At 48.2% G+C, this 12,230-nt stretch overlaps 1 protein-coding gene across 1 annotated transcript in view; it reads left to right on the forward strand.

The window, feature by feature from the left end:
- Window positions 1–8,385: 8,385 nt before the first annotated feature.
- Window positions 8,386–12,230, forward strand: part of STK10 (serine/threonine kinase 10) — a 309,494-nt gene continuing 305,649 nt past the window's right edge. The window contains exon 1 of the mRNA XM_069244642.1: window positions 8,386–9,432. Coding sequence (XP_069100743.1) covers window positions 9,277–9,432 — 156 coding nt within the window. The 5' untranslated portion in view covers window positions 8,386–9,276. The remainder of the gene's footprint in view (window positions 9,433–12,230) is intronic.

A 12,230-nucleotide genomic window follows, 5' to 3' on the forward strand; every position in this document is an offset into this window, starting at 1 on the left:
AGTGAACCAGAGTCCATGCGAAGTCACAAAAGGGAGTCCCACGACGCTGGAGGACAACTCAGAAGGTTTTGCACTGCAGGTTAGGGTGTCGGGGACCCAGGCTTGGCTGTGCATGAAGGAAATCCTGGAAGAGTGCACAGGAGCCAGAGCAGCTGCAAATCACGCGGTACCCAGCAATGCAGTCTAGCATGGGGAGGCAAGGACTTACCTCGACCAAACTTGGACTGAAGAGTCACTGGACTGTGGGAGTCACTTGGACAGAGTTGCTGAGTTCCAGGGACCACGCTCGTCATGCTAAGAGGGGACCCAGAGGACCAGTGATGCAGTCTTTTGGTGCCTGCGGTTGCAGGGGGAAGATTCCGTCGACCCACAGGAGATTTCTTCAGAGCTCCTGGTGCAGAGAGGAGGCAGGCTACCCCCAGAGCATGCACCACCTGGAAACAGTTGAGAAAGCCGGCAGGATGAAGCGATACAAGCTTGCTAGTAGTCGTCTTTCAACTTTGTTGCGGTTTTGCAGGCGTCCTGAGCAGTCAGTGGTCGATCCTTTGGAAGAAGGTGAAGAGGGAGATGCAGAGGAACTCTGATGAGCTCTTGCATTCGTTATCTGGGGAGATTCCCAAAGTAGAGACCCTAAATAGCCAGAAAAGGAGGTTTAGCTACAGTGGAAGGAGGATTGGCTACCAAGAGAGGTAAGAGCCTATCAGAAGGAGCCTCTGACGTCACCTGCTGCACTGGCCACTCAGAGCAGTCCAGTGTGCCACAGAGACCTCTGTTTCCAAGATGGCAGAGGTCTGGGACACACTGGAGGAGCTCTGTGCACCTCCCCTGGGAGGTGCAGGTCAGGGGAGTGGGTCACTCCCCTTTCCTTTGTCCAGTTTCGCGCCAGAGCAGGGCTGGGGGATCCCTGAACCAGTGTAGACTGGCTTATGCAGAGATTATCACCATCTGTGCCCATCAAAGCATTTCCAGAGGTTGGGGGAGGCTACTCATTCCCAGCCTTCACACCTATTTCCAAAGGGAGAGGGTGTAACACCCTCTCTCAGAGGAAATCCTCTGTTCTGCCTTCCTGGGCCAGGGCTGCCTGGACCCCAGGGGGGCATAAACCTGTCTGAGGAGTTGGCAGCAGCAGCAGCTGCAGTGCAAACCCTGAAAAGGCAGTTTGGCAGTACCCGGGTTCTGTGCTAGAGACCCAGGGAAGACATGTTACATGGCCATGTTCGGAGTTACCATTGTGACGCTATACATAGGTAGCAACCTATGTATAGTGCACGCGTGTAATGGTGTCCCCGCACTCACAAAGTCCGGGGAACTTGCCCTGAACGATGTGTGGGCACCTTGGCTAGTGCCAGGGTGCCCACACACTAAGTAACTTTGCACCCAACCTTCACCAGGTGAAGGTTAGACATATAGGTGACTTATAAGTTACTTAAGTGCAGTGGTAAATGGCTGTGAAATAACGTGGACATTATTTCACGCAGGCTGCAGTGGCAGGCCTGTGTAAGAATTGTCAGAGCTCCCTATGGGTGGCAAAAGAAATGCTGCAGCCCATAGGGATCTCCTGGAACCCCAATACCCTGGGTACCTCACTACCATATACTAGGGAATTATATGGGTGTACCAGTATGCCAATGTGAATTGGTAAATTTAGTCACTAGCCTGTTAGTGACAAATTTTAAAGTAAAGAGAGAGCATAACCACTGAGGTTCTGGTTAGCAGAGCCTCAGTGAGACAGTTAGGCATCACACAGGGAACACATATAGGCCACAAACTTATGAGCACTGGGGTCCTGGCTAGCAGGGTCCCAGTGACACATAACAAACATACTGACAACATAGGGTCTTTACTATGAGCACTGGGCCCTGGCTAGCAGGATCCCAGTGAGACAGTGGAGGGATACTCCATGTTAACTACAATGGTGGACTTTTTCTCACCAATATTAGTTATCCCACAGAGAGGTACTTCCACCTCAGGGAGTACAGCTGTGCCAGCTGATGGTTCCCTTGGTACAGGTGCAACCCCAGGAGAGGTTTCTCCTACCACAGGAATGGTATCCTGAATTGCAGGGTGGGTAGGGGATACTGTGATGCCCTTTTTACCTGTTGTTGGAGAAGGATCCCGAGTTTTCAGGCCTGTCCCTCTCCTTTGCTTTTTCATTTCAGTAGAAATGAGAGGAAGCAATTCCTCAGGGATACCCAGCATGGCTACATGGGTATAAAACTCTACCCCAGCCCAACCTGAGGTCTCTAGGTCATTACGTAAGAGACAGTCTACAGGTAAGCTAGGTGACACTACCACCTGCTTAGGGCCAGTAACTCCCCCCCAACTAAGCTGAACTATAGCTAAGGGAAGAAACTTAGTGGAGTTATGGACATCAATAATCTTGTACTGTGGTCCAATGATGTGTTGTTCAGGAGGAACTAGGTTTTCAGTCACCAAAGTGATACTGGCACCTGTGTCCCTGTAGGCCTGGCCCTCAACACCATTTATTGAAACTGTCTGCCTGTACTTATCCATTGTAAGGGGACAAGCAGCCAGTGTGGCAAGGCCAATGCCACTAGGTGTGACAGAAACTGTCTTGGGACTAACTAGCCCAGTTTCTATGATGGACCCATAAGTGAACCCAACTACACCCTTACTTTGACTGTTGCCAGCAGTCCCACCACTATTACCACTACTGCTAGGGGCACTAGAGTTTGATGTATTAGTGGTGGTTGGCTTAAGGGGTTTACCTGGACAGGACTTATCCCCTTGCCAATGGCCTTTATTTTTACACACATAGCACCAAGGCTTTTTAATGTTGTATGTTGTGAAGAAGAGGAAGAATTTGATTTATCCCCACCCCCTGAAGAGTGTTTAGGATTTGAAGAAGGATCTTTGGTTTTACCCTTATCCCCATGCTTATCCTGAGATTTCTCACCATCTTTCTTCTTGCCATCCTTGTCACCTCCTGTATGAACTTTTCTGTTCACTCTTGATCTGACCCATTTGTCTGCCTTCTTTCCCAATTCTTGGGCCGAGGTCCGATCTGAGTCTATCAAGTACTGGTTTAACAAATAAGACACACAATTGTTAAGAATATGCTCTCTCAGAATAAGATTATACAGGCTTTCATAGTCAGATACCTTACTGCCATGTAACCACCCTTCCAAGGCCTTCACTGAACAGTCAATAAAGTCTATCCAGTTTTGTGAGGACTCTTTTCTGGTGTCTCTGAACTTAATCCTGTATTGTTCAGTGGTTAAGCCAAATCCATCCAAGAGTGCATCCTTCAAAACTGCTAAATTGTTAGCATTACTTTCTCTAACAGTAAGGAGCCTATCCCTACCCTTTCCAGTGAAAGATAGACACAATATAGCGGCCAACTGCCTTTGAGGGACCCCCTGTACCATACAGGCCCTCTCGAGTGCAGTAAACCACTTGTTGATGTCATCCCCCTCCTTCTAAGGGGAGACTATCTTGTGCAGATTCCTGGAATCATGCTCTCTAACAGGATTACTATCAGCAATACTGCTGTTGCTGCCACCATGGGGTCCTAACCCCAATCTCTGTCTCTCCTTCTCCAGGTATAAGGATTCCCTATCTAAGGCCAGCTGTTGCTGTTTAAGCTTCAGTCTGATCTCTTCAACTCTCAACTTTTTGAGTTCCCTCTCTAACATATTGTCTTCAGGGTTGGTGGGTTGGGAATGCTTGGACACAGAAGATAAATTGGAAACAACAGAGAGGGATCTGTTCCTAACTGACTGAACCCTAATAACTTGGCCTCCAGGAATAAAGACTCCCCTACTATGATGGGACCCTCCATTACTACTAACATTACTAGGTGTCCTGCTAGGGGGCAGATCTGGAACAGAACCCTCCCCACCTCCCTCAAGGAGATCCCCTGAGCCAGAATGGGAACCTTCTATTAACCTCTCATTTGAAGTGCCTGCTTGGGACTCATCATTCTCAATAAGCATGTTATATAGAAACTCTTTTGTAAGGTTCTTTCCTATCACTAAACCTCTATCTAAGCAGAGACTCCTTAGGCTCTTGTAATTCAAATTGTCATAAGTAGTATTGACCATGTTATGAGTAGAGTCTTCTACAGACATGATAGTAAAGGGCTTAGAGACAGTGAGAAGGAAGAAAATGTTTCTGAACTTTTTTAAAGAACAGAGACAAAACAAAAACTTTTTCTAACTTTTTAGAAACTTTTAGAAGTTTTAGAGTACTTTTCAGAACTTAGTAGAAAGTTTAAGAGGAGAAAAGCAAAACTTTTTGGTTAGGTGTACATACACTGAACTTGTTTTGTATATTATTCTCTTATGAAAAGTACACAATGACAAAGTGGTAAGTAGTTACAAGTACTTATCCCACCGCTGCACAACCAATGTAGGAGGCTGGCCTGGCTTGTACTGGGTACCAGAAGTACTTACACCTTGTGCCAGGGTCAGTTATCCCTTATTAGTGTAGAAGAGGTGTTTCTAGCAGCTTAGGCTGATAGAAGGTAGCTATGGCAAAGCAGAGTAGGCTGAACTAGGAGACATATAAAGCTCTTACTATACCACTGGTGTCATGTGCACAATATCATAAGAAAACACAATACACAGAAGTACTAAAAATAAAGGTACTTTATTTTTATGACAATATGCCAAAAGTATCTCAGTATGAGGATAAGTTAAATACACAAGATATATGTACACAAACCAAAATTATGCAGCTAATAGCAAGAAAAGTAATGGAAGCAGTGTAAAGTTACAATAGATTGCAATAGGAGCACATAGGTATACGGGCAACACAAACCATATACGCTAAAAGTGGAATGCGAACCACGAATGGACCCCAAACCTATGTGAGCTTGTAGAGGGTCACTGGGACTGTAAGAAAACAGTGAGGGTTAGAAAAATAGCCCACCCCAAGACCCTGAAAGGTAGGTGTAAAGTGCACCTACTACCTCCAGAGAGCACAGAAGCCGTGATAGGGGGATTCTGCAGGAAGAACAAACACCAGCAATGCAACAACAGTGGATTTCCGGACCTGAGTACCTGTAAGACAAGGGGACCAAGTCCAATAGTCGCGACAGTGTCGAGAGTGGGCAGGAGCCCAGGAAATGCCAGCTGAGGGTGCAAGGAAGCTGCCACCTGTTGGAAAAAGCTTGGAGCTCTGCAAGAAAGAAGAGGAATAGAAACTTCTCCTTTGGAGGACAGATGTCCGACGTCGCGGTGAAGCTAGCAGACATGTTCCCACGCAGAAAGACCACAAACAAGACTTGCTAGCTGCAAGGGTCACTGTAGAGGTTTTTGGGTGCTGCTGTGGCCCAGGAGGGACCAGGATGTCGCCACTTGGAGGAGGAGACAGAGGGGGTGCCCAGCAAGTCAGGGAGCCCTCACAGAAGCAGGTAGCACCCGCAGAAGTACCTGAACAGGCACTTGGAAGAAGAGTGAACCGGAGTCCATGCGAAGTCACAAAAGGGAGTCCCACGACGCTGGAGAACAACTCAGAAGGTTGTGCACTGCAGGTTAGGGTGTCGGGGACCCAGGCTTGGCTGTGCACGAAGGAAATCCTGGAAGAGTGCACAGGAGCCAGAGAAGCTGCAAATCACGCGGTACCCAGCAATGCAGTCTAGCGTGGGGAGGCAAGGACTTACCTCGACCAAACTTGGACTGAAGAGTCACTGGACTGTGGGAGTCACTTGGACAGAGTTGCTGAGTTCCAGGGTCCACGCTCGTTGTGCTAAGAGGGGACCCAGAGGACCAGTGATGCAGTCTTTTGGTGCCTGCGGTTGCAGGGGGAAGATTCCGTCGACCCACAGGAGATTTCTTCAGAGCTCCTGGTGCAGAGAGGAGGCAGGCTACCCCCAGAGCATGCACCACCTGGAAACAGTTGAGAAAGCCGGCAGGATGAAGCGATACAAGCTTGCTAGTAGTCGTCTTGCTACTTTGTTGCGGTTTTGCAGGCGTCCTGAGCAGTCAGTGGTCGATCCTTTGGAAGAAGGTGAAGAGGGAGATGCAGAGGAACTCTGATGAGCTCTTGCATTCGTTATCTGGGGAGATTCCCAAAGTAGAGACCCTAAATAGCCAGAAAAGGATGTTTAGCTACCGTGGAAGGAGGATTGGCTACCAAGAGAGGTAAGAGCCTATCAGAAGGAGCCTCTGACGTCACCTGCTGGCACTGGCCACTCAGAGCAGTCCAGTGTGCCACAGACACCTCTGTTTCCAAGATGGCAGAGGTCTGGGACACACTGGAGGAGCTCTGGGCACCTCCCCCGGGAAGTGCAGGTCAGGGGAGTGGTCACTCCCCTTTCCTTTGTCCAGTGTCGCGCCAGAGCAAGGCTGGGGGATCCCTGAACCGGTGTAGACTGGCTTATGCAGAGATGGGCACCATCTGTGCCCATCAAAGCATTTCCAGAGGCTGGGGGAGGCTACTCCTCCCCAGCCTTCACACCTATTTCTAAAGGGAGAGGGTGTAACACTCTCTCTCAGAGGAAATCCTTTGTTTTGCCTTCCTGGGCCAGGGCTGCCAGGACCCCAGGGGGGCAGAAACTTGTCTGAGGGGTTGGCAGCAGCAGCAGCTGCAGTGCAAACCCTGAAAAGGCAGTTTGGCTGTACCCGGGTTCTGTGCTAGAGACCCGGGGGATCATAGAATTGTCCCCTCAATGTCAGAATGGCATTAAGGGGACAATTCCATTATCTTAGACATGTTACATGGCCATGTTCGGAGTTACCATTGTGAAGCTATACATAGGTAGTGACCTATGTATAGTGCATGCGTGTAATGGTGTCCCCGCACTCACAAAGTCCGGGGAACTTGCCCTGAACGATGTGGGGGCACCTTGGCTAGTGCCAGGGTGCCCACACACTAAGTAACTTTGCACCCAACCTTCACCAGGTGAAGGTTAGACATATAGGTGACTTATAAGTTACTTAAGTGCAGTGGTAAATGGCTGTGAAATAACGTGGACGTTATTTCACGCAGGCTGCAGTGGCAGGCCTGTGTAAGAATTGTCAGAGCTCCCTATGGGTGGCAAAAGAAATGCTGCAGCCCATAGGGATCTCCTGGAACCCCAATACCCTGGGTACCTCAGTACCATATACTAGGGAATTATATGGGTGTACCAGTATGCCAATGTGAATTGGTAAATTTAGTCACTAGCCTGTTAGTGACAAATTTTAAAGTAAAGAGAGAGCATAACCACTGAGGTTCTGGTTAGCAGAGCCTCAGTGAGACAGTTAGGCATCACACAGGGAACACATATAGGCCACAAACTTATGAGCACTGGGGTCCTGGCTAGCAGGGTCCCAGTGACACATAACAAACATACTGACAACATAGGGTCTTCACTATGAGCACTGGGCCCTGGCTAGCAGGATCCCAGTGAGCCATGAAAACACCCTGACATATACTCACAAACAGGCCAAAAGTGGGGGTAACAAGTCTAGAAAGAGGCTACTTTCTCACACCAACCAGCTCCCAGGAAGACTGCAAGCCATCCAAAATGCCACAGCCAGACTAGTCCTAAACCTCCCACGCCGATCCCACATCACACTACCCCTTAGGGAGCTCCACTGGCTCCTGATACGCAAGTTTGCACACTTCAAACTCCTTACTCACACCTACAAGCACTCCACAACACAGGCACGGCCTACCTGAACAGCTGTATTTACGTCCTCCAGCCTTCTAGACATCTACACTCTGCCGGTCTCTCATTAGCACACACCCCATGCATACACAAAAGCAGAGCAAGAGGCTGCGCCTTCTCAAACCTGGATCCAAAAGCCTGAAACGATATTCCACAACAGACCAGGGCCTCCTACTCTCTTCTTGACTTACGCAAGAAGCTGAAGACCTGGCTTTTTGAGTAAGCCCTCACACACCAGCTACAGAGTGCCTGGATACCCTCACTGGTGATTAGTGGGCTATGAAAGCACTAACATAACATAACTCTCATAAGGTGCTGCTAATTCCTTCCACTTGGAGAACCATCTTTCCTATGCGTTTTTCTGAATGCATGTTTGGGGTTGTTTTAATTTTAACTAGTGACGCAACGATATTTGTAGTGGGATACAGGTGAAAGAAAAAGACCACAGTATTCAAGCGGTTTTCTAACATATACATAAAGATGAGCTTGCTTTACAAATATAAGTACAAATATCTCAAACTGTATATCAGCAACATGAAAAGTTCCAACCTGGCCCACAAGTCAAGGCATGTTGATGGCCATCACCACCACTCAAAAATTTGTTCCAGCACCACTGGATTGATGGCGTTTCACAGAAACGGTTGTGCTGAATAAAAGGTACACACTTTGCATTCGGAACGTTAAACCTGTAATAGAGCAAGATTTGCCGGGAAAGTCTGCCCAATAATGAGACGATTTTAGGTTGAAAAATCCTCAAATGTATCGTAGAGTGAAACTTGGTTGTTTTTTTTTTTTTTGTTTTTTTAAGAAAAGGAAAATTTAATTATAAATTACATGCTTTAGTGCCAGATTCCCGATACAGGCTTGAGAGTAGAAGTGAGAAGGAACGAACGTAAAATATACGATGAATAGAGCCGAGATGTACAAAGCTCATTGACGCATCTCCCCACCAGGGGGCGCGCGCTGCAAATTATCGGTCAAGTTCTTCTTTACTGTCTCTGGTGTTACAGTGGCGGGGGCCGCCTCAGAGGGGCGTGGTTAGGCACGCCCGCAATCCAGCCCATCTGCCTCGGAGAGTGGAGGCGGCGTCCGTGGCTAGTCACCGGCGGTGTTGTGGAGCGAGTGCCGTGCCGGTTACAGCTTCCAGCTTAACGGACAGCGACCTGACAGTGAAGTGCCCGCCAGCGACATGTCATCACTTGACCCTTGAACCTACCATTCTCCATGTGCACTCAATACTTACTTTCCTAAACTGCCCAACTCACCTGACTGTTGAGCCACTCCTGCCCCTCAACCAGTTGTTAGAACTCGCCGGCTCCCCTTCTACTCGCCCCCTTGCCACATCCCTCCCTGTCTGCTTGCTCCACTTTAGCACTCCCCACCTGACGTAGATCCTTAACTTCTTTATCGCTCTCAAGCTGCCCCCCTCCACCTGTCCTCAGAATCACCCACCTTTGCCCTAGGTTGACTCGCTTCTTTGCCTTTTCTGGTGTGCTCCCCCCACCTCTGTTGTCCGCCCTCCTCACCTGTGCCCCACTTCTTGTGCACATACCTTGGGCCGAACGTTTCTGAACCCTACCCCCCGCGGAGCTGGTCTGCTGCCACTGCTATCAAAATTGGGCAGTAGGGATCCCGTTCTACTCTCGGGAGTAGCAGGCATGGCGTTTGCGAACTTCCGGCGCATTCTGCGCTTCAGTAACCAAGACCGAAGGCGGCAGAAGGAGTACGAGCACGTGCAACGGGACCAGGACCCCACCTTGGAGTGGGAGGTGGTGGGAGAGCTTGGAGATGGCGCCTTCGGCAAGGTGTACAAGGTAAGGGGTCCCAGGGCCGAGAAGAGAAGGTGCAGGGGAGGGGTGATTGTGTGTTATTATGGCGTAAACTGCCATACCAGCAAATCTACAGCTCATGCACCCTGAAACCAGGAGGGGGAGAAACCAGGACTACAGGTAAATTGGAGGCAAGGGCTGAGGTACTGTACCCAATGTGAAAAGGTTTCCGTATTAATGGGAGGATGGGCAGGAACACGTATTTTGCAGTGCTATGGTGGGTGATAAGGTACTCTGATAGGTGGGTGACGCAGTGTGGCATCTTGATCCCAGAGAGGACAGGGACACTGCATGTTCTTGAAACAAGCAGGCCATAGTATACATGGCTATATGTTACTTGATTAGAAATCGGTGTTAATCCTGTAAAGCCATCAGACAGGAGATATCATAAGGCAATATCACAAAATAAAATGATGGACGGAGTGTTGAAACTTTTCACTCATCCCAGTCACAGATGTGGGTTTAATCCATTGTTATTATGCCTGCCACTTCACCCCAGTATGGATCCAGCTATGTGCAAATCAGTGGGAAGGGTATGCCCAGACGTGGGTCCCTTTCTCACTGTGCCACTGGATTCAAGCTAGCCTGGCTGGTGAAGGGTGATACCCTGAAACCGGTCCCAGGATGCTTGTTTCTGGTCCAGAGACCTGCCTGGCTTGGCAATTGGGGCTGGACTGTTCTCATGAGGAACAGGGTCAAGCCTGATTTGCTTATGCATGTGTCTAAACTGGGGTTGTATGGTGAGCAAAAGAACAATGGATTAAGCCCAGATCTGTGAGTCGGGGTGAGTGTTTGCATTGTTCAGCACTCCGTCCATCATCCTTTTGTATTGCACAAGATATCGTAACCCAGCACCGGGGGTAGGACTCCCTGAAACTGTGGTATGGGATGAATGATTGTATCTGGTATCCTATGCTTTAAATTAAGCAAAATGGCAAGTCAAGCTAAATGAGTCAATTTAAGGTGAATGACCCAAAAGAAGGTTACTTGTGGAGACCTGAGAGCAGGCCCTTAGGTTTCAGACCTTTGAGAGGTTTTCTGGAGATAAGTGACGTCATGCCTATTTCACAGCGCTGTTCAATTCCTTGCATGGAGTATTCCAGAAGTGATGTGATGAGTTATACGGAACTGGTAATTTACCAATGTCACTTGTTACCCTTGCTCTTCTGTGTTTGAGGACAGGGCCACAGGATGTATTTTGTGGCACCCGAAAGTGTCATTGGTAGATCATCTCAATCAAATTAATTTTATTAATCCGAATTGTTATTCCCATATTAAAGTGATGATCTGTGTGCATTCACTTCTGCTTCCTTCCAACCGTGCTGCCAAGGATCAAAAAAGGGGTGTGGGATGTGAGAGGTTTCACCATATCTCTTTGTATCACACATATTCAGCATACCCTCAAGGAACTTAAATTTGTGGGAAAAAGTCACTCCTTGATTTACCTCAAATATGCCTCCACAGCCAATATCAATACTTTACCAAGCCGTTCATTAGTTTTGTAATTGTCAAGGTAGATGTTCCCCTATGCCCTGTGATAAGGAGATCCAGAAACACTTGTGCACCCACAAGCTCACAGACAGTAACTATACCATCAGGGGAAAAAATGCATCACTAATTGGATGAAAGGCAAGAGACTAGAGATCATACAGAACTCCACGGCCAGACTCATCCTCGTTTTCCCCCAAACAGACACACATCACCACCCACCTCAGGAAACTCCACTGGCTCCCCATTCAGAAGAGATGACACTTCAAGATACTGATCCACACATACAAGGCCCTGCGCAACCTTGGACCAGCGTTCATCAACCACTGCCTGAACTTCTACCAACCCTCCAGACACATGCGCTCTGCCTCCCTCCACCTTGCTCACACCTGTTGCATACATCGAATCTACAACAGTGGTTGTTCCTTCTCCTACCTTGCGGCCATGTCCTGGAACTACCTCCCCCTACACCTCCGGACCTAACCATCGCTGTCGGATTCAGTAAAGGACTCCGGTCCTGGTTGTTGGCTGATCCTCTGCCGCAAGATCCTCAGGGCCTGGATACCCTTGTGGGTGATTAGCCTCACTATACAAGTCTTGTTTTGATTCATTGATTGATTAACAACAACCTACTATCTGGCAGCAATCAGAGAAGTCTATATAAGAAGCTGAAGTCTCTTCAAAGATGTATAGCGGTCTATTAATCCACTGCCAGATCCAGCCGCAGGCCATTCAATCAACAATGTCATGTTATTTAGGAAGATCGACTCCTATATAGCATGAGCAAGCACAATATTCCGCTCAACAAGCCAGTGTTAATCACATGCATCTGAAACATCCTTGTAGCTCTAAAAGCCACCAAGAAGGAAGCAGGTATAGTGCTTCCTGTAATTTTGAAATCCTTCACCAGAAAAGGATGGATACGATTTAGAGGGTGGCTGGGTTAGCACCTGGTTGACTTATGCTTCATGTGTCGTTGCTGCTCCTGTCCAGGTAAAATAAGAGCATTGGCAGGAGCAGAATCTAGACAAGACTCTTGGAACCATGTTTAAAATCTGTGATTTCCTGCATTCTGGTGATCCGGTGTCAGTGCAAAGAAGCACTCGCTGTCCTCCCCAACAACATGGACAGCTATAGCACACATGGCATCTTCCCTAGTGCTATCTAGTTAGAACAGATCCAACAGCTTTTGAAGACAACACTTCATGATCCTTGCGATCTCACAAACACTGACAGATCACACAGCCACTGATCTTCTAGAAGGAAAACAGGAATTCATTCACTTCTCAAGTTCA

Source organism: Pleurodeles waltl, chromosome 7, assembly GCF_031143425.1.
Source record: "Pleurodeles waltl isolate 20211129_DDA chromosome 7, aPleWal1.hap1.20221129, whole genome shotgun sequence".
Taxonomy (NCBI): domain Eukaryota; kingdom Metazoa; phylum Chordata; class Amphibia; order Caudata; family Salamandridae; genus Pleurodeles; species Pleurodeles waltl.